The sequence below is a fragment of the Temnothorax longispinosus genome, chromosome 3 (assembly GCF_030848805.1).
Source record: "Temnothorax longispinosus isolate EJ_2023e chromosome 3, Tlon_JGU_v1, whole genome shotgun sequence".
Taxonomy (NCBI): domain Eukaryota; kingdom Metazoa; phylum Arthropoda; class Insecta; order Hymenoptera; family Formicidae; genus Temnothorax; species Temnothorax longispinosus.
The window spans coordinates 642,111-665,644 of NC_092360.1; the positions used below are offsets into that span (position 1 = coordinate 642,111).

The following is a 23,534-nucleotide window of genomic DNA, read 5'->3' on the forward strand; positions in this document are numbered from 1 at the left end:
GTCCCCCGTGCAGACTTTCACGAGTTACGAAACCGCCGGAGAACTGCCCGTCCTTGGCACCGGTTGCCGCTGATTTTCTATTGTCCCTGCCTGCGTCGTCGGTGTGTTGTCGTTCGCCACGACGTTTCCACGCAGCGAAGATGACGAACGACAATTGACGATACTTCGTTATGGTAAAAGGATATCCGACACTGTTTCAATATCCAGTAGATACCAGTAAGGCTCATTGATATAGATTGTAGCTCAACTATAATCTATAATATATGCGGCGAAATGTATGCAAGAATATATTATGCATGAGTGACACTTTATTTGTTTTTAATGGATTTTTTTTAGTAATTATTAGCGAAATTGTAACAAAATAATACGCGTGTGAGAAATATAGGCATATACATATCTATGTTTAATGGATTATATTAAAATGTTTCATGTATATATTTTATAATTTCAATTTTTATGAAGTTATATCTTTATAATACCGCTTATATTCTGTCTTAGATATCTAAGATATTTATTAAAATTAAATAAATATTAAGTATTAAAATTAGTAATTCTTTTTAAAAGCATATATTTATAGAATATTCATGGATATGAATTTAAGTAAAATCACTTTCAAAAAGAGTTTATATAGCAGAGTGTCTTCTGATGAAGATAAACGTCAATCTTCACGACTCAATTGGAATTAAGCAAACGATCAAGTAATTTATTTACGTTACTTTCGCGACTAAATACGCTGAATATTCCTTTTCTTAAAGAAAATGATTCCGTCGACTTTGCAGCTTTTTCTTATCTTATATGAAATTCACTTCGAACATGTGGTTTCGCTGCGCATCTCACGTACGATGACTCGGCCGCAGCTCGAAAGTGACCTCTTTAATGGAGCACAGCCGCAGTCAATATTTATCCGGTTTTAGCGGCATCGGTTTCACTTTTGGCAATGGCCTCTACCGGGTTATTTGAACGATCGCGGCAGTTCCCTCGTTTGCTCATCTGATCGGACGTAACACGCATATTTTTCCATTACTCCCGTTGACCCTCCTTTGAGAAAGTCGGATCGCATTTTTAATATATGCAACATGAAAATAATTAATTTTATTAAAAGTGAATTTATTTTTAAAATTATACCTGTTGGGACACATGTCGATCCTGAGAAGAGAGACTACTGAATGTGTAATCGAAGCAGAAGTGTTAGTTGAATCTTCAAGCGTTTTCATATTCGTGGATAGGTTTATATGAGTCTCAAGTTCGGTGGCGATGTTTCTAAGGGTAGCATCTTCATTCTTCTCGACTTCGCGTAAAACCATCTTCTTCAGATCATCGTCTTCACGGGAGAAACAGAGTGATTGGAGAAATAGTAAAACTCTGAGATTATCGTATGTGAGTTTAGTTAGCTCAAAATCTGATCGCGAAGCGATTTATTCAATCGATATGTTCAGCGATCGGAACTGTTTTATTATATCTGTAGTTTAAGATTTCGATGCGACGACGCGTAAGAGATGTCTTGTCGTGAAAAAGATTCTCGAAATGGCGATAAGCTCTGCCTGTTTCATTTTGGTCGGGTCCGCTAGTGTGACGTGATCCAGTCTGTCAAATTCTATTTGACCTAGTTTGTCCAGAAGTAAACGAGTGCGCATTTCTGCGGGGAGAGTTTCTGTCTCTGTGACGAGAGTATATTCATTGCGCAATAGCCATTTCGAAAAAGTTTCGTCTCCGGAAGCAAAGACATATTTTTCAATGCGAGTACTTAGTTGGATGTACACATCGGTTGACGTAGTTGTTGGGTTCGGATTTACGTCCTGAGAGCGTTCTCGCAGTTCCTGCACTTTAAGCTGAAGTAAACTGTTGATCGTGGCCATGAGAGCTTTAATCTGGGACGTCGCCATGATTGTCGATGGATTTTCTTGTACTACGTTGCGCACGTCGAGAATGGAAAGGTTCAAAAACCGTAGCTGTTGGATACTTGGGTGACAATTATGACACGAGCCCGTAACTATAAAGACGCACTTTATTCTTACTGATATGCGACTGATATGCGATATAATGATAACCGAGATTACGCCCGAGCTCTAGCCATGTGTAGACACAAGACACGACACGACTGAAGCCCTATGCACAATGAAAACCACAGGCAACAGGAACAGGCAATCACAGTAATTTGATTTTATATGGCGCTTTTAGGGCTCAAACACAATGAGAGGCATAAGGAACAAGGTATTAAACATAGTAGTCGCATCTTTTTTCAAGACAGCTTCTCTCTTTTTTCAAGACACGGCATTCTCTTTATGTTTAATTCCTTGTTCCTCATTTCTCTCATTGTGTCCAAGATTTTAGTGATTGGTCAGGTACAAGTAATAGAGAATAGAAATCCAACGCGTCGGATAAATTCTGTTCCTATTGCTTGTTGCCTGGCATTGTGCAAGGGCCTTAATTGTGATTGGTCAGGTACAGGCAATAGAGAATAGAAATCCAACGCGTCGGAAATTCTATTCCTGTTACCTGTTCCTGTTGCCTGTGGTTTTCATTGTGCATAGAGCTTGACTGCCGAGCGTGCCACGCCTGCGCGTCTCATGCCGCATGTCCAAACAATACTCGTATATATACTTTTCTAATTTATACATAAACGGCATTATAAAATGATTTCAGCAAATAATTTTTTATTACATAACATTCTTAACCGAGTGGTCATCATGAAAAATTTGCTTATGTCGTTTGTACAAAATTACATAGCATCTCGGAAAACATTGCTTTGTAAAGACATATAATTTTGCAAGTTATATAAGTATTTCGTATTATACAAGAAGCGTAGATGAAAACAAAAAGTGCGACGACGATCGGTCGATTCTTGCGAATATGCTCGTTCTATCTATCGTCCCTATCGGCTTTCGTAATGTGGGAAACCTTGAGGCTTGCGCAAGCCGAGTCGTAAGAAAGTGAAATTGCGATGAGGAGTTTATTCATTCCAGGATCGGTACGAAGAAAACCGATCGACGCACGCCGAATTTGCTATTTGCCTCCGCGTGTAGTTCCACTTTACTCGACGACTCGCATCAAAATAATTTGTATTTTTTGATACAAAGTAAAAGTAATGACTAATACGTGAACATTGAATTTATTTTCTCAGAGATCAATTAAATTTAAAAAAATCAGATATTATAGCTATAATTCTAAATTAATAATATAATTCTAAAGAGAGACGTTTGATTTCTTAAAATTTCCTCTCAGCTACATTAAATCTTGTTTTCTTTCTTAAGGAAGTTACCGTTTTTATTTATAAATAATATCTTTATGACGTTAATTGCTTACTTTATAGTTCGTTACTGAAGGGTAGCGATATGGCCAGTACGGTTGTTTAATTAGCAAGTATCGCATACAATCTAGCATTACTTTGTTTTTGAAAGTGTACGTCAACAACAAAGTGTATTATGTTTCGCGATGATTGATCCAAGATTCCTTTGCGAGCGTAACAGGTTCCTCGTTATCATAGATTTGTAGATATGAATGATGCAATTTTAAATTTATCGAAGTGGTTCGATCTCTATTTTTCCAGATAAGGATATTGATATATTGAATGCAGATCGCAAGTATCGATCAAACGCGTACACACATAACACACTTGTTTTATATATACTTAATTTATATCTAATAGAACAATATAAAAATATGCACAAATTAACATTACCAATGAGTAAAGAAATTTATTCGTAACTTGAGTCCAAGTGGACGTTACTAAGATATTAATTTAGCATGGTCATATTTAATGCTGAATTAAGAAATTATGAAAGAGATATGGTATGCATAAAAGACTTTCTCTAACTAATAAAAAATAAATCGATCAAAAAATATAAATGAGCGTGCAGAAGATGTAACACGTTATTGGATCGCCGGAACGAAGAATCGTCGTCCGCGAAGATTTTGCGATCTTGCGTCGTCGCCGCCGCAGCTGCTTCGAAAGTGAAAGCGAAGATGCCTGCGGGACATTCTCATCCCAGAGCATCGGATTCCCCTGTCGGCGGCCGAGGAGTCAACTTTTGTTGACCCACACTCGATTTCTAACCGGAGCGTCGGTATAAATCACGTAAATTGCAAGCAAACCGCGATCGTTCGATCGAAGACGCACGCGAACGTTGATCTGATCTGTATCTGTATGCGATCTCGTCGATCGCGCGAGAGCAAGAATAAACAATGTAAAATCCTCGTGACTCTCATACGGATTAACGGCGAACTTTCAGATCGCATGGCATAATCGCGCGATTCGATCGGACGGACTTTTAGAAAGTTTCCGCGGATATCTCACGCACATCACCGCCGAGTAATATACATAAATCTCGCAGCCGAGATTAATCTACATTACGTCGCTGACGACATTTGCCTTGCGTAACGCTCGAATAATTAAGGGTGAAATGAGTAAAAGCTGTAACGGGCGCGCGGCGACGCACTCTGTCGTAATGAGACTACTTCTCTGACGATTCCATTTCGCGAGACACGCGGAAGTAGGCGGGATAAATCGCGCTATCTACTTTGACGAAGTCTCTCGCGTCGGGGAGGTGGGTTCGCACGATTCAACCTCGATGATAGTTAGCGATAAATCGTTCGAAGTGAATGCATTAGCCGAACGAATTTTTATTCAGATATATTATGGAGAGTATAACGTTTTTACAAACCTATATGAAGAACTACGGACATTCGTGACTTTAGTTGTGATGATAGAGTCTATTTATAGATTTCGCTCAATCTTAAGTCTATTGATTCTTAATTGAGGCAAGTGATTAGGAATAAGCGATCTTTCACAAAATATTAAAAAAATATAATCTTTAACAGAATATAAACACAATTAAAAAAATTTTTTAAAATCTTTATATTTAAAAACCAAATGGATTTTTTTAAAACTTTGAATTTCATAATAACATCGAATACATTTAATGTTAAGTGTTAAAAAGATTTTTTAACATTTTCATGAAAGAAAGATCGAGTGCACATTTGACATATTTGTGTAACTTAATTCTTCTCTTGCTTTTGAATGATTAAAAATGCGATACCACTTCAAGAGACGACATTAAAAATTCATTTACTTAAGACAAAGAAAATACACTCACTTCGGAGGGATTGGTGAGCGCCGTCTTCAGGATAGTCCCGTTGACGAGATGACCTGAATGCGCGGGGTGGTTTGGGTGGCTGGGGGTGGGCGGCGAGTTGAGTGGATCGCCCGACGAGAGTTTGTGATGATGGAGGAAACTACCGGCCAGTTGGGCGTGCTGCTGCTGCTGCTGGCTATGATGGGCAGCTGCAGCCGCGGCCATGTGCTTGTCCAGCATCGTCGTGCCCATAGCACCCTTGGTACCCCCGAGGGTTCCCGAGCCGTTCACACCACCGACGTTACCGCCGCCACCCATGCCGCCGCCGACACCGCCCGCCTTGTTGCTCTTCTTGTGTTTCTTGTACTTCACCTGCGGCCGATCAACAAGCGATCTCTTTCAACAATCAATTGCAGTTGATTTGATCAGTCAATTAATTTGGCTCTTCTTCAACTTGACTCGCGCAAATATATTCGAGCGATATCAGTCTAGCAGTTTATCGCATAAATTATAACGTAAATTATAGTATAAATTAATAATAATAATTTTAATGTTGAAATTTTAGTTCGATGAATACCTTGTAAAGGTTGTACACTGCACCAGAATTCCTCCCTCCAGGCATCCGGTCTTCCCGAACCGCCTGCAGGACCATACCCTGTTCGATGCACTTCTTGAACCGGCAGTACTGACACCTGTTCCTCTGCGCTTTCGTAATCTCGCAGCCTCCCTCCGCCACGCACGTGTACACCCGTCTATTTTGCACGGTCCTCTTGAAGAAGCCTTTACATCTGCGTGTAAATCAATCAAACTCTTGTAACTTGCAATCGATTAACAGATTAACTTAGTTAATTTATACACGGAGAAAATTTTATAGTAAATATTACTATGGTGTCGCACTAGCTGCGGACCATCGAGGAATTTTAAGTTAAATTACTATGTTTATGGTAAAAATTACGTTATTTAATCGTTTTTAAAACAATAATTATAGTATTTTAACTTAAAATTCCTCGATGGTCCGCAGCTAGTGCGACACCATAGTAATATTTACTATAAAATTTTCTCCGTGTAGTCAGAGGAAAAATCCTCATAAAGTATATTAAAGTAAATAATGGAAAGAAATCACTCCATTTATATCCAGTTTTTTGCGCTGACTTATATCTTGACCTGAAGTAGGCCTCCAAAGAAACGTTTATATCCTGTAGACCTATGCTTTTGAAACGAATGTAAGTCGGTAAAAAACTTAGTTCTCGTGTAAGTAAACGTCATATATGTTGAATAAGATGAAAATATATACTGGTGTACTTTACGCACTTTAGTCAATGTGGCTACCTGCGTTTACACGCGTTACATCGTGCAATCTAACAATAAGTTAGATCAGGACATGCGAAAAAGAAACTTGACGCAAGCTAGGGTGAGTCGTTTAAAGAAGTTTACACAGTTTATGCAGCTTTACACTGTTGCAACGTATCATATGTATGGGTCGAATATAGAGTATATAATAGTGCTGTCGTGCTGTCTAAAGTCTAAACGCGCAGTATAAACTTATAGCTCAATATCGGGAAAGCACGACTGAACGGAGATTTGTTATTTTTTTCTCTATTTTGTTGATTCCATTTATTCCATTTATGAATGTATCTATATTCTGTATTTGTAGTATATAACAATCTATGTTAAAATATCTGCAAAATTGAATATGTTTTGGTGTTTATAAAGAAAAGTTATCTAATTTTTAGGAAAATAGACTTTTTAATTTCTTGATAACTTAAAAAACTTAAAATTATATATACTATAGAAAACTTAAATTTAAGAAAAATTACGTTTTATTAAAATATGAAGTAATTTATTCTGATGCATATGTAATACACTGCGATAACATCGTAGAGTTGATTTATCAGAATCATGATCATCGTTCACATTTAGCATAGATCGTATCTTTAACACTAAGCGATTCAAGTAGTAGGACAGATATATTGATGAACGAATGATTAAAGACTATTACATAATTAAATTTGTTTTTTTAAACAATTATTTTATAATATGTCATTAGACTCGTGAAAATGTCAACAAATTAATAGACGGCGATACGAATTAATTATTTTATAATATGTTTATCTTTCAGATAGATTTTAATAATATATATTTTGCCTTGTCACAATAATCGTTCATAACATAGATTTACATTTCTTTGAAGATTACGGTGTATGATAAAACATTTTATTTTTCGCTCAATTCATATATAATATCCGCGGCGTGCGATAAATAAAACGACAAATAAAAATGCAAATTGAACGGAAAACAACTCTTGAATGAGCGTTAATACCGATATATTCTCACTGAATTCATTTGAATATTGGATCCAGGCAAGACTGATCTTTATGTTTATTCGCAAATAAATAAAGCGCAGTAGGCAACGCAAGTTCCCTTTTCGCATATTTATACGTTTATTCTCATAAACATATTTATCGCAAATTAAAATCACCAAAATTATTTCAATTTCAATTTCCGTTCAAAAGAAAATACAGGCATTATTAATGACAAGTTGAAAAGAAAATAATATCAAAAGAATAATTTTGTTTAAAAGAGATCTATAGTATAAACGTTGAGATAAATAAAAGAGTAAGAAAACAGTTTCTTATATGGAAAATGTGCTGCATTAAGACAGTTTATTGACTTTCCATCATCGATATTGGAACGCCGCGAGTTTTTCGAAAAGTCGGACTAAATGAGAAAAAAAATCAACTAACGAGGTATTTTATTTCAACATAAATCATCTTAATTGATTAATATTTCTATTAATATTTCTATTAATATTTTAATAAATCGTTGAGGAATTTCAATCAAGGAATTTTTTGACGCCGCGTAAACGCGCGAAGTTAGCTGCGAGAATTTGACCGCGGTGACGCGAGTCAGGTGACGCGGCCCGCGGCTGTCGGTCAGTTCGCGTCGCGCGTCGCCGCTACGTAACCGATTCCGTGACTGCTCCGCGCGTTTCCACGTTTTTTCGCTCCGGGCGAGTTCCGCGTCCGAGTTTGCTCCGAGACTGTCGAACTTAGCGACGGGCGATCGTTCCGGCGCGTTAATTCGGCCAGCGATGATACGTCGACCGATAATTGCGACGTTCGTCCCTTCGCGTTCCGCGACGGCGACGGCGACGGCGACGGCGATGGCGTCGATCCTTCGATCGGAAGGATCTATTAGTTTCTGATATACGCGACTCTCGCGGATATCTCACCAGCAGTCGCTTGTCCGATGAGTGTCGTGAATGCCATTCCGCATCCTGTATCCGTATCGGCATCGAGAGCTGCATCAAGGGGGCCGCCGCCGTGGCGGATCAATCGAGACAAGATAATCTCGCTTCGCGTAACGCCACAGTGGTAACGCCAGGACACTAGCGCGTCCGCCATGATTGATAGCGCGGCGTCGATCCGATCGATCCTCGATACGTAACTTCACGCGGTCGAAACTGTCGAGAGTCACGCACAAATCGAATTCGGAGTATCGGAGCACGCATCTGCGGAGTGCGGATGATCGTTTTGTGTCGCAAACGCGGAACGCGTTTCTCAGTCGTACGACCGGTACCGACCTCTTCCCGTTGGATCGTCGGAGGAGTTTGTCGCGAGTCGCGAGTGTGTGCATTTCGAGTTCTCGGGCGAGTGCAATCGGGAGTGCCGGAGTTGATTTGCCGGGCGATCGTTGAGTGTTAATTATTAGGCGCGTTCAGCAGACCAAGCCGCTCAGTAGCAGTCGAATGTGATTGGCTCTTACTTTTAGAACCGACCAATCAACGTAGAGTGTTGATAAGACGAACTCAACAGTTGTGTCTGCTTGATGCTTAAGGTAGTTCGATGATGAACAACTTTTGCCAAAAGTGATAGGTTTTATTTTTTATATCGAAAGAAGGAACTCTCCTGAATCGATTAAGCCCAGAAAGAAGATAATTCACCGTCCCGTTCTCAAGATATTTAATTTCAAAATTAGGTGATTTTAACATTGGTCTAATAGGAAAAGAGATATTTTCCTATGAATAACACGAGTTTGCGAAAAATCTTTTGCCAAAAATGTCCGAACAATATATATCGATAGAAAGAGGACACTGTGAGGAAGCCTATAGTTGAAGGTGAACACGATCCACCGTACAGTTTTTTTTAAATTAATAATTAAAGTTTGGTTTCCGGTGCTCAAGCGCTGATTTTCACAACTCGAGCGTGGCGACGTGGCAACGCCGCACGCTGGGATCGTCGGCGTAAGGTTAGGTGCACGTTAGGTGTGAGTGAGCGCAAAGACAAACAAGTGTACCAACCGCACGAACTGTTTGGCGTTGCCAAGTCGCTGCCCTCATCTCGTACATGAGGGCAGCGAGAAAAATTGTTTATGTAAAAAATTACATGCACCTTGTGGCGAAATTACTGTAGTTCAGTAAATCGCCATAATAACGCAATAATTCAATCGAAATAATCTCCGAAGTAGAGCACTCAAGAGTTGGCACAAGTTGAAAATTAGTCAAGCGACGCATTAACACACACTTCATTTTAATCTATTTCAGGCAAAATATTATTTTACAACGTAAAAATTACTTACTAATGGTCTTTTTACGTCGTTACGAAGCTTTGCAATGCATTATCCTATTTTTTTATAATCATATAAATGATTTGATAAAAAAATCATAAACATTGTTGTGACTTCGGCTCTTCATCATCGAACTACCTTAATCGCGGTTAGATTAGGTTGTTTCACACGTCGTTTAATATTCGAAATCGATATTGATCGCCGTCGATAATAGTGCCGTCTAATAACGATGCGTCACATTTTTGCGTATTCGCTGAGTGTATAATCCGAACGGCGCGAGTGTTATCAAAACGCATACAGAAATATCGTTGACAATCACGTCAAGAAAGACATCGACGAACGTCGGACACCGAGGAGCGAAGGCTTGCCGTTAATGCCGTTAACCGATTAATCGAGAGAGATGACTGATGCTGCAACGTTCGGTGAGTTTGAATACTTTCTTAATTTCTTGGTTTATCACGTGATATTGAAACGCAGAACGATAGAGATAATAAAAAAAAAAAAGTTAATCCGCACAGCTAATGTAAAAGCCATTCGTTAAATTTTACGTGAAATGTATTAAAAATGTTAAATGTGACAAACGCGCGAAGTTCGGGATTATTTTCTGAATGCAAGAAAAATAATAAGAATTTATCATTATAATTTTTGTAACTTCCACAAAATGTGAGCCGTTTAAAATATTCGACGAGATGTGATTAAAAAAATTGATATAATCAGATTTTTTTTTTATTCGTGACTATCACATTTCTTATCTGTTATCTTATGTTTGATAAATTTTTCATTCTTTTTCTTATCCCATTTTTATATTGCATACCATCGATGGCATCGATAACAAATAATTTGCTTTTGGCTCAAATCTTAGATTTTTAAATGATAAGATGTGATATATTGCGCGTGTGTTTATATATGCATAATTATACTTAATTTATACAAATACATAGGAATATCTTTACGTTAAAATAGATTTACATTATGACTCACACGATTTGTTAGGAACTCGATATAAATCGATAACTTATAAAAAAAACAGTACATTCGGATAAATATTCAATGATTTAACAAATTACAATTAAAAACGGGAGAAATAAATAAATTATATAAAAGCTTTAAACATCGAATAAGAATGACATAATCTATAAAATTATTGAAATTCTAAGAAAATAAGAAATAGGCAGTTATAGAAGTCTGGAGTATTAAAAAATCTGAAAATGTTGATTATCTACCTTTATATTTCTTTTTTAAACATATATGAAATCTATTTTTGTGATCTATCGTCGGTTTTCTTTATGGAAGAGAGCTATTGTTGTGGATCACACATTGTTTATCTTAACAAGCGCCTCTAGACAGCGAAAATAGTGAGGTCGAATCAAGGATTCATCTGCACAGAATTACGAGTGCCGTGGGTACGAGAAAAAAAAAACTTGTCGCAGACTTTTCTCGTCTAATCCCCTTGCTCGTTCGAGACGGCAAAGTTGGACAAGGACGAGCGAGGAAGTAACGATGCTCCGTGGTAATTTCGCGGACTAATCAAAAGTGTTGTTCAAGAAGTCATCCGAGTAGACGCAACAAGTATTCCCTCGTCTCGCGTAGATATTGCTATGCTATGAGGACGGGGCGAGAAAATTATAGGATTGCCGATTAATTTTTAATCTCGTTTAAGTTACAAATTATGAATGATCTCAAAAAACTAATATACCTCGATAGGCCATCTTGTTTCGGTAATAGTCAGTAAATTTAAACGTTCATTGTGATTGATAAAAGCGAAACCAAACGTCCCCCAGATAAAAGATGTGTAACATATAAAGCGTGAAATGTACAAATACACATTCGTCAATGTCAATATTTTGCGAAACAAGAAAAGAAAGTATCGTGCACATACAGTATAAGAATAAATTTTTCAAATTATGAATAAATCAATAAAATTTTTTTTTGTTACGAATGAAGTATAAATAATACTTCAAGTACTTATTCCTTTTAATTTGTTAAAATTTATTTCAGGTATATATTCGAAAAATTATATTCAATTGTTTACGTAACATTTTGTTTTTTTCGTGCTTAAATTAATTAAATTAATTAATTTTGAAGTATATTAATAATTTCACAACTTTGCAAATGGAATAATAAAATTATAAAATATATAAGTCGTATATTAGAAAACATTATTGCACTTGTGTGTGTTTAAGGGTTTTGTCGATGAAAAAAAATGCTTCTCGACTTGCGTCCTCTCCGAGTGATTTAAGGTTCGAAATGGGTAAAATTAAACTTCAAGAAGATAAATAGTAACGATAGATTAAAGAAACAAATCCTCGTCTCCCACGTGCGAGCTTTCCCGAGTAAACAGATTGATAGTATCTAGGTCTAGGACTAGTTTACTCAAAACTTGACATTTCTTGTCTGCGAAATGCGAAATGTAATTAGATGCGCTTCCTCGAACGTTGGCAAAGGTCGAAGGTTGCGGCATGTTACACATGTTTGCGATCAACCAACTGCACGTTTCCTACATTGCGCAGGTAGCTTCGATATAATTAATTCTAATTAAGCAAATATCGGTCGATTTTTGAATTGCTATTACGTATCAGCCGAAAGACTACAAACAGTAAGTTCCTATCCTAGTTAACCGATCTCTCATTAGTGCAACTCAGTCGCGTTCTATGCGCGAGCGAGTGCATCATCATTACGAGGGTGGAATTATCATGAACAAAGTGTACCGGTATTTGTAGTAAATGGAGTGCCACTATTCTCCTTTCCTTGAATTCGCATGAGTTGCTATTAATTTGCGAATTTAATCTAAGATGTCTTCCACACGTGCAACTTGTGCAAATAATTACGAGATATTTTGCATAAATTTCTATTGGTAAGAACATAAGAGAAATTATTATTATAGCTTAGAAAACTTAAAATATCCAAAATAATTTATTACATATTATTGACAAAATTGTCACTTCTATATCATATTGTGTATTTTCAAGAGAATATGTAAGCTCTTTCTATATTTATTCTAATTAATCTTGATTAAGTCGTAGGGAATGTTTATATATATATCTTAAATATTCTGAACACGCAAAATGTATGTTGAGTAAAATAAAGTTGAGAAAATAATTTAACAAAGTTAATAAAAATATAAAAGAAGACGTCAAAGGAACGCGCGATACGTCAAAATACACGCGATGAGATCTGCGAACAATAGTTCGTGTATGTGAAGATAACACTGATATGCCGTGGTTCGTACCGCGCAAAAGGGTTAACTACAATCTCGTAAGCACATGGTTAGGGACACTCACCCTTCGCACGTGATGATGCCGTAGTGCAAGCCGGTCGCCTTGTCCTCACAGATCATGCATATCATAGGCGTTTCGTCCTCCTCGTGCTCCTGAGGCGGCAAGGGGGGTGCAGGCGGTGCCACCGATATGGACTGCGAGGCCGTTTCGGATTTGACAACGGTACCGCCGTTGCTGACCCACGGCTGCGCGGCGGAACCGGATGCCGTGAGATTCAGCGCCTGCATTTGTTGCGCCGCCGGCAGCTGCGTCAGATCGCCGGCCCACAGCCTTTCCATGTTGAGCGGCGGCCCGGCGGCAGACGAGTACGAGACCGCGGAGGAGGACGAGGGTGGTTTACCCCTGGACTCCTGGCCGAGGTTCAGCAACAGCTGGGCGGCCGACTCCTCCGACGAGGAGCACGAGGCGGCCGCCGCCGCTGTCGCCGACCAGGATGCCGCCGGTGGGGGTACCGGGTCCAACGGTGGTGCCGACCATATCATCGTACGGACACCGCCGATCTCGCCCATTAACACCGTAGGCGGGGGCCGGGGTGGTGCCGGCGCTGCTCTCTGCGCCGGTGGTTTCATACTTTCGCCTGAAATAAATCATCGACGGATGCTCTATATAATCTATTTATACATACATATATGTATAATTAAATTTTCGTGTCTTTAACATTTCCCCCTGCACCCCTTTTGCTCTTCCACGAATTCTATATTTGTCACGTGATCATATATACAATCATAGAGTAAGAAAGCGAATGAGAATGGTATTTTCTGTCAGAATTATGAGCGATTTTGAAATTTTACGGATATCTTATGCGATTTTTATAACTGACACTAAGATGTGACAATTTCTAATTTTATGGATCTAAACGATGAATAGGGGGGGAAATTTGTGTTAGATCCTCTTCCCGAGGTGAAGAGTACTTTTGTTATAAATTTTATTGTATGATTTTTAAGAATTATGTTTAGTAATTTTATATGAGTAACACCTCATCATGATAAGTATATAACGAGGAATTGAAAATGGTTAACGATTAAATATGAAAGGATAAATTATTGATTAATACGAGTATTCGATTTAGTAAAAAATGTATAATACGATAGTCACAAAACTTACACGAGATTGCCGTGGTGGTAGCGCCGGTAGTGACGCAACTGGAATTGGTACCGCTAGAGCTGGCGGTACCACCTCCGGAGGTGGAGACGGTCGTGACATTCTGCCCGCCGTAGTTGACGGCGCTGCTGATGACACCGTTGAGTAGCCTCTGCGTAGCGAATCCCTGTACGCTAGTAGTATTCTGCGACCAAAATTGATGATGATGAGCTAGCAGGTGCGGTGGTACCGAGGGCGCGCGCGACCTCGGCGGCGCTGGTGGCGATTGTTGCTGCTGTTGCACGGTTCCGTGCGGTCCGGCCGAACCAACCGCGCCGGGACTGACGTTCTGGCCCAGGTTGAATTGAGATGACGGGCTATTCCGGTGACTAGGTTGGTTGGAGGCTTCCGAACGACCGCTGACACCTCCACTGCCACCGCCACCACCACCACCGCCGCCTCCACCTCCGTCAAAGACCGAATTGTCGGACTCTTCCTTGGTCTGGACGGACGATAGGTCGCCCTTCAGATCCGGGCTGTCACTCCTCGAGGAGGCCTCCTGGGCAATCGGAGTCGACGAGACCTGGACCGGGGAGTACGGCGACGATTTGATCGGCACAGGGGTGGCGGAGCGTTGCTGTTGTTGTTGGTGCTGCTGCTGCGATTGCTGATGATGCTGCTGTTGCTGCTCATCGGCGACCCTGAAGCTCACCATCGGACCGGCATCCGGGAAGACCGAGTCGGGCGACGCGCGATCAGAGCACCCCGCATCGCGACCCTCTTGGCCGCTTCCTCTCCCACCTCCGCCATCACCGCTGCCGACACCACGAAGAGAGTCCCCTCCGCGCGGTGGCCCTGGACTCAGACTGCCCAGCAGGTACTCGTTTGACACTCTGATCTGGCAGCCCGGCGAGCTCGGCATGTTCGTCTCCGGCGACAGGGTTGAGGTGTCGGCCATGCTCTCCCCTGGAGCAGGAAAGTTTATGGGTGAAGGTGCGTCCGTCGTCGGGTTCCCCTGCGGCGAGCCTGCTGATCCGAGGGATACCGGGGAGTCTGAGAAATAAGGCATTGGTCTCACGTTTATACTCGGACTGCGGAGAGTCTGTAACGCGGCGGGACGGTTCCCTTTTTTTCCCCTTTTTCTTTATCCTCGAAGATATGCTCAAGTACGGTAACGCGGGAGTGTGTGGAATTGTTAGTTAACGCGCGCGCGCGCGCGTTACATCTGACGGTGTAATTGATTAATTGAATGTAGGAATGGGAGCGGGATAAGGGGAATCGGCATCGGGGAATTGGAGCAAATTAATGACGTTGAACGCCCGATCGGCACCAGTCGACATACGCGACTAATTGGCGGCGCGAGCCGATATCGGAGGGTGAAGGTGAGATAATGAGCTGTGATGGAGCGTAACGTGTTGCGTTTCCCTATGATGTGACGTCTTCCTTGCTATTTGGTATTCCAGACTGACACGTTCATCATTCCATTGTCATTTCGAGTTGACGAGTAAATTTAATATGCGATGTAGTTATTCGTTATATTAATTCGAGAATCCAAGTCTGTCAATATGAATATACATATTTTGAAAAATTAGGTGATATCAATACTATATTTATGCTTTAAATGTTTACAAATTCAAATTACGATTTCAAAAACATCATGTTTCTCAATCTGAATCTTGTTATCAAATTCTAGGATTAATCATTTGAATTCAGGATTATATTGGGATATTATAAATCTATATAATCCTTTTATAATTAAAAGACAAAAAAAAATAAAAAATTGCGAGAAAAAAAATGAAAAAGGAGTTAATATACATATTGTTTTATGGTGCAGTTTACTCACATACGGAAAAAAATTTAGTTAAAATATGGATAACTAATATTTTTTGCAGCAAGAGCTATAGTTTAGCAATAGTAGCAAAACCTTTTGTTTTCGCTGCAAAAAATGTTAGTTATCCATATATATTACGACTATTTTAGCTATAGTAGCTAATCTTTTTTTTTCCGTGCATGACAATACATATCATCATCTACAATTCATATATGAAAGATTAAATAGCAGAAAAACTAAGTAATTAGAATTGTCGTTTCATTTATAAAAGGTTTGTTCGCGTCGCATATTCCAATATACACCAGAGAGCACTTGGATCACGGGTAAAAGGTGGCGATTGGAGCAAATGAGTTTTTGGAGTGCGTTGGAATGAGTAGAAGCATGGTGGGGCATGCGACGCGAATAAACCTAAAATAATTTAATAAAAAAATCGTCACAGCACCGCCATTAAAGTTGCAAACGGCATCGATGATGGATTTAGAACGCATTATCTGATTACGGTGATCTCGATAAGCAACCGCTCGCGTTATGCAATCCCGTATCAATAATACAGGATTGTGTATGCGCAAAGTATACCCCCTTACCCTCCCCATAAAAATAGCGCCTCTCATAATAGATTCCAATATACACGGAACGTGCTCTCCTCGCGTTAGCCGCGCCCATAATCACCCGCTTTCTATAGAGAATACTTCAAGTTCTATCCGCGCGATAAACACGCTGTTCAGGTACTTTACTAGTACATTTTATTGCATTTGTTACAGAACATTTGTCGGAGGGTACGGACTGCACGATCTGTCGCGGTTAGGAAACGTTCGTTCTTTCGAATATTCGGATCTTAAGTATTGAAAAGAGAAAACAAAGAGAACGTATCTACTGATCAGAGAAGTTATTAACATATTTTAAATATTTCTTAATATTTCTTAATATACTTTTTAGTAAAATGGATTGTCTATGTACTGTATTTTTAAATTATCTTCAAAATGATCTTTAATATGCTTATAGATATAATTTTTTTGTTAGTATATATTTACAAGTATATTACACATAAAAATATATTGGCTGAAAATAGATGAAAAGCTTAACAACAGTGCTTATCTTGGCCCACAGAGTCGATCTTTTGTCTTCATGAGTTCCCTCACGAACTCCGCTAAGTTTGGTGAGCTCTCACAGGCATATCGCATTTCATAGTCTCGCTAGAACAATCGTGCTGCAACTTCGATAAATTTAAGTCTACGCTCATTGTTGCGCGCATTTATTTACGACTTAATTATCTTGTAGTCTTTTCGCGTGAACAAAGTTCGAAATATCAGCTACAGATTGGAATACGTGATTTAGTGACGAGTAAAATATGAATTTCTGATACATATAGAGTCACATAAGTTTGATGTTTGCTGATATATTGTATCATTTTTTAAGGCACACATAAAGCAATGTGTAAAAAAATAAATATCAAACTGCAAAAATTACGAAGCTATCTTTAGATCTTAAGAAATATAAGGACTATTCCTATGATTCATAATAAAATATGAAAAATAATGACACTTTTTACGTAAAGCCATATGATTGAAATTATTTCACTTGAGAATCTTTTTATTTCAATATATCTTCTTGTTTCTTAATGGATATCAAACCATTAAATATAAACTTAATAATTCCTGCGAGAATAAGAATTAATAATAAATTAGTAATAAATAGAATTAATAATAAAATTAGGATATCGTTAATAATATCTAAATGAAAAGAGATTCTTGCAAATAATCGCGGTCAAAAGTATTAGTAAAGAAGATAATTTCAAAGATTTGGTTTCCATATCTGTCGTCCTTCTGGACTCCATTTAGAAGAAGTAACCATTTCTTTTATTGTGGAACCATTTTCTTTTATTGTGGAAAAAGCGCGTGGCTCATATTGTGTTTCTTATATACAATAGGGAAGTTAGGACGGTAGTAATTGAGTTAGAAAAGAGCGTTCTGAGTGAAGAGCATTAAAGCACCCGTTTGTGCTTTCGATACGTTCTTATAACGCTGCATTGTAGGCATCCCGCGGTGTCGAAGGATATACTGAGATGGCACGTGTAACAATGGGGTAGCCTTGCATCGAGAGCGCGCACAGTATGAAATTAATTCAATGAACAAACAAAAATATTCTACATGATTACAAACAAAGTATAAAGTGTTATTCTCTATATTAATTTCACGATCGTGTTAATTACGTGTTAATTATACGACTTAAACTATATGTAGTTATAATTTCGAAAAAATGTGGAAGTTTTTAAGATATAAATGTTTCATGCGTAAATGTATTTATATTATACATATAGATATGTATCTAAAATTTTTGTATCATATTCCAGTGAATTTATGCTAATACCTACCAAGAAATATACAAAAAGAAAAATATTCTATTATATTTTTTGAAAAAAATAAGAATAATCTTGAGTAAAAATATTCTAGACTTTTCTTATTTTTTTACAATAAATCATTCCTTTTTCGATTGTACTATCAATTCACTCTACATTTATAAGATACACAAATATATATATTGTACGCAAATTTAACTTTCAAAATAATCTACTTTAGTTAAAAAATTTTAAAACAGAAAAGAAATGCAGAATATTTCTTGTACTTAACAAAATATTTTATCTCGTTAAACCGAAAAAAATGATACTCTGTGAAGCGATAATTCCCAAGTATAATAGCCGCGCAAAGTGTTCTTCAACTTATCGCGTAAAGAATGATTGTTCGAGGTCAAGGAAGGAATGCAGTTGACAAGGCCAGGTTGTGATTACGGGTACTTAGGTGACAATTTCCGAGCTATTAATAGATCGATCGCCATGGACATTGGTCGATTATTCATTTGTGGACTCATGATGTTTCGATATCACGAAATATCGCGAATTATCTGCCGTGATTACCAAATCAAAAAAGATTGAATCGGATTTCTATCCTCTACCTCTATTGTCATTGATCATTAAGAGAGCCTATCGTTTATAGCTTTCATAGAGCAATTATATTTCGTTTAGCCGTGCACGCAACGCGGCATTTATATATCAGACTGATCATCGACTGCTAATGTCAATGCGCTCTGATGATGTATGAACGCGAATGACGTGTACCTAGCGCAACAATGATAGTTAAAGATAATAATGATTATCCATCATGAAATGTGATGGGGATATTGATCTTTTGTATTGATAGCCAAATTTTTCAAGACGTTCAAGAAATAGTTCCTTAGTAATGTAATAATGCAGTTATATATCATGGAGTTACGCAAGAGACCGCTTTCACCGTTCCTTTCACTTATATTTTTTTTAGTTCCTTGGATTCCTTAACTAACTTCGCGTTAATCTTTTCAATCGAAAAAGTCAAGCCAATCGATTCTGAATGATAAGAGAAATAGAAGATAAGAGATAGAGTCAAAAGTGTTAAAAGCAAGTGGAGAATAGAATATCTTCTAATTGTATTGAACTTTACCGAAACAAATAGCATTCTGTGCCAACGAACTCTCAAATAATTTCATCATGTTTCTTTTATTGGCTACACATATAAAAATATAACATGCTTAAACAATTTCGAATTCTAATCGACTCTGGCTTGCTTAAAGCTTTAGGAAGCTGCAACATATAACATCTCTTAATATATTTTCTCTGAGAGGAAATCCAAATTAGTATAAGTTACTAAAGTATTCGGGATAATTAATTGAAAATGGGAAGACTTTAAGGGGATTTTTATAAAATTTTTAGTAATGTCAAGAAGATACAGTAGATTATATAGAATCTCTCGCGATATTTTCCAGAAAGAAAAATTGAGATGAAATTTGTCAAGGACTTCAAACTACTTGAAACAAACAGGATGGAAACACGAGGAGGCACTCTATATTATTAGTAGGTGTAGCGCAATATCGCTCACACAAATAGGTGCAATGCTCGAGAAAGTAAGATACAATGTTTACCGAAGAGCGATGCGTACAAATTCTTCGCGTCCAAACGCATGTAATAATCGAAGGTAGGATAAGAATTGAGCTGCGATGCAAAGTGCCCGAAGTAGTTCTGGTCGGACGCCATCAAAAAGTTATTGTAAGGCTGATATAAGTAGGGCAGAAAATTGCTTCTTTGCTGCATTCTGTAGTAAGCGGTTAGGTCCATGTTTGGTGGGTTCCAATCTTGTGGGTTTCGATGAAGATTAGTAGCGACGAAGACGTTACTTCTCAAGGGAAACATTTTTTAAATAATTCTATAGATTCACAGTTGTGATATGATTATCAATAATTAAGTTTGACACTGTTTATAACGTATATTTATCGTATGAATTATAACGATGATTTTTCTATATTGTCTCCTCCCACTTTTCTTCTTGATTGTACTGTTTTATTCTCTTCACGAATTGTCTTTGATATCATAAAAATCGTTGTATTTGTCTACATATTCGTATAATTCGTGAAAAAAGAATTCTTTATTTTTGTATTATCACATAAATAAGGATATATCGTAGATCACTTTGGATTTGTGTGTGTAAAATGACTTTTCTCTGCCATTTCTCAGTTATCGATTGTAGTTGGCACATGAAAATAGAATCTGGTCTTTGTACGATATGCTTGTTTATATATATTTCGGATATAATATATAAACACTCAGAAAAAATATATCATTCTCGAAATGTATATATGATTATATTTTCGGTAAATTGACATCAAAGATTATCGAGAATGTTCGATTGTTCGGATTTTATAAAATTAGACTATATAATTGTGATTATCGCGACGTATTTCCTTTTTATATTTGCTATGTTCGTGATAATGTCATTTTGCATAAAATATACGAATTTGTTGTTTCCACGAAGCGCGGCTATAAGTCGCCTGACTAAAGCTACGACGTTACTACTTCTCGTTTGTGGTATGTAAAAATCGCACGGGACCGTTGTAGTTCGAGTGGTACAATGTTGCTTTGATCGGCCATCTCTTTCTCAATTTGTAACTTTTTAGTGTACGTAAATATCATCTTTCAATTAATCGATAAGTGTCTTTTTACAACGATTCTCGTTAGAACGATCATCTCGTGACATCTGCAAGCACTGTTCGCGGCGACGTAGCCGGGTAAATTGCGTCGTTATATTCGTTGAATTGTGTGACGTTTACGTGCGGCGGAGGCGGTCGAGGAAGATCAATGATTCCACGAGACCGTGCGGGGTCACGGCATCTGAGCGTACGTTCTCTTTGGAAAATCGGTACGAATGTCGTTCGCGCGACACACGTCTCTCAATCCTTTGTCGATTGTGTATCATCGAGAGTCGGAATTCGCGTTGGTTCAGTTTCCCTTCCACGCATTCTCCAGCATCTTCACTCCGGTTCGGGCAACACTCCGTATCATTAACGCAGCCTCTGACCTTTAAATCGGCCGTAGGTCGAGGGTCATTGGTATCAGTCGTGTTTGCGAGCGCGCGTCGAAAAATCGATGCAGCTCGGTGGTGCAGCGGCCGCGGCAACACGTCGTAATGTGACGCGCGCGCGAGGCTACCACGGGTAAGACGTCAACGACGTTGACGACGACGACGACATCGTCGCCGATCGTCCGCTTGCCCGACACGAGCCGCCGCGTATGGTCGTCGACTCGCTCCCATCGTCCGGTTCCGCCGTTCACCTTTCGTCGTCCTCCTCTCGGTCGGACTTGCTGTTCGTTCGCACGCGCGTTTTTCGTTTTTCGCGGGCACTGTTTGCGACGAGCGCGCGACGACGGCCGCGTGGTTACGCGAGTTCAGGCGAAACCGAACTAGCACCGGTGCATGTCCGGGACGACCGCGTGGGTTGATATTCAACCCTGCACCGCCAGCAGCAACCGTCCCAACCCCCTCCGTCCCCCCTCGGTCCCTCTTTCTCTCCTTCCTCTGTCTCTCTTGGACTTAGCTTCCTCGAGCTAGCTAGCGACTCCGTCGCCGCGCCACCCACGACTCAACCTCTGCCCTCACGCCGGCATCTTCCTCCTGTCTCCTTTCCCCGTCGATCATTTGAAAGCTGCCATAAAGACACAATAGGAAGACGGGCGCGTAAAGACCGCTTGCTGCATCGCATGGTATAACGCGTTGTTGTTATAATTGATTAAAGGAGGGGGGGGGGAGACAAAAAAATGAAAAGAGAAAGAGAGAAGCGCGCGAACGAGAAACACGCGGGACAAGCGCGTGCGCGTAATGGAAAATCGAGAGACTGAATGAAGAGCGTGAATGGAGAATGGAGGTTGAGATGTGCGTCAAAGGGCTGATGGTTGAAATACACACAATTATTGTCCGAGGAAAATTATATATTGGTGGACAACGCGATACAAATAAATCGATTTATTTTTTATATAAATATCATGTAAGAGATATACACGACTGTCTATAAATCTTTTATAAGTATAGAACAAGAAGAAATTTTTGTTCAAAGAAAAAAACGAGACTAATCATTATGCAAGAATTCATTACAAATGGAGAGGTTCTTGAATAGTAATTCTCAATTGGTTAAATTGCAAAGCAATTAACTGGAATTATTCGCTATTTTTTTTTTTGTGTTTGCGCTTAGTGTTCTTCTCGATTTTTTTTATCGTATCAAAACTAAAAAGGATTTGTTGCGAGTTATTGTTTTTGAGATATTTCATTCTGATGAGATTTATATATTCTGTGTAAGATTTATGTATTCTGGGTGTAATAATGATTGCGTGAGTCAGTTTTAGACTCGATAAAATGCCAATTACGATTATGACATGCGTCGTATTAACATGCGTGGCACGTATGATAATGAAGGATGTAAAAGATCGGATATAAGGGGATGTAGATCAGCTGATGAGGAGAATACAGAGTTTTAGATAAAATTATTTTGCAAGAAGAACAGCAAATCGATCGTGTATTTAATTTCGTCGCGATTATCGGCTTCTAATCGTTCGATCAAATGTATTATCCCGAAATATAAAAATTAGATAACGTATTCAAGGAATCATGCCCAGAACTACTGGAAAATAATTTAAGAATATATGTTTCATAATAAATATTTGCGAATTTATTGCGTAACTATTATTTGTCAGCAATAAAACAAATTTTTTAATCATCAAATATAATTAAAAATATGATTATAATATAGATATTGATCTTAAAAAATGGAAAAATAATAGTATAATTAACATAAAAAATATAATTGGGAATTAACAATTTTCTTCAACACAAAGCGATATACGCGCTATACGTATTTGCACATTTATCTAAATAATGGTGCAGCTATATTTTTTATATGCTTCGTAAAGTGGAAAGATTAATTGCGCCGTCTACAACTGGAGCGATCTTTTATTCGCCATAACTGTTGGTTGTAAAAATTAACGATATTGCGCCTGTATCAAATCCCGTTCCTGTATTACCGGGTGGTAAATAATCGTTACGCTTGAGCATTAATCAGTTTTACAATTCGTTCCAAGTAATCTCAATATATGTATGAAAAGATCGGCCAGTGCATCATAATTTGCTCGACAATGATATACGATCTTTTCCCGTGACGCGATTACGTCAACCGCGGTTAGAATCGAATCTAGTTTCTAAAGTATTATCTTATGTCTCTAGTCGATGTTTAAAGGCTCATATTTATTAGTCATACTTCTGTTGCAAAAAAAACTCTACTGAAAAATTCTGTTGATAACAGTCTTGAAACATGACATGGTTTAATAATAGATTTTAAAAATCAGTATATATATATATA

General features: G+C 38.5%; 1 protein-coding gene and 1 long non-coding RNA gene across 11 annotated transcripts in view; one reads left to right on the top strand and one right to left on the bottom strand.

The window, feature by feature from the left end:
- The window catches only part of Hr4 (Hormone receptor 4), a 67,586-nt gene that overhangs the window by 9,700 nt on the left and 34,352 nt on the right, over positions 1 to 23,534 (bottom strand). For 3 of the 5 annotated variants that reach the window (XR_011731106.1, XM_071772427.1, XM_071772426.1), the window contains exons 1-5: positions 19,776 to 21,046; positions 14,021 to 15,049; positions 12,920 to 13,493; positions 5,650 to 5,860; positions 5,094 to 5,444 (exon numbers count right to left, since the gene is read on the bottom strand). Coding sequence is in view for 4 of the 5 variants with exons in the window: in XM_071772427.1 (XP_071628528.1) it covers positions 5,094 to 5,444; positions 5,650 to 5,860; positions 12,920 to 13,493; positions 14,021 to 15,049; positions 19,776 to 20,043 (2,433 nt within the window). In the remaining variant the exon portion in view is untranslated. Of the gene's footprint in view, positions 1 to 5,093; positions 5,445 to 5,649; positions 5,861 to 12,919; positions 13,494 to 14,020; positions 15,050 to 19,775; positions 21,047 to 23,534 lie in introns of those variants that run through there. The other 2 variants (XM_071772428.1, XM_071772429.1) reach the window with 2 other exon arrangements.
- LOC139809497 (uncharacterized) overlaps positions 7,646 to 23,534 on the top strand; it is a 300,362-nt gene continuing 284,473 nt past the window's right edge. Inside the window, exons 1-2 of one of the 6 annotated variants that reach the window (XR_011731108.1) lie at positions 7,653 to 8,909; positions 9,051 to 10,060. This is a non-coding gene — a long non-coding RNA (uncharacterized lncRNA). Of the gene's footprint in view, positions 10,061 to 23,534 lie in introns of all 6 variants that reach the window. The other 5 variants (XR_011731110.1, XR_011731111.1, XR_011731112.1 and 2 more) reach the window with 5 other exon arrangements.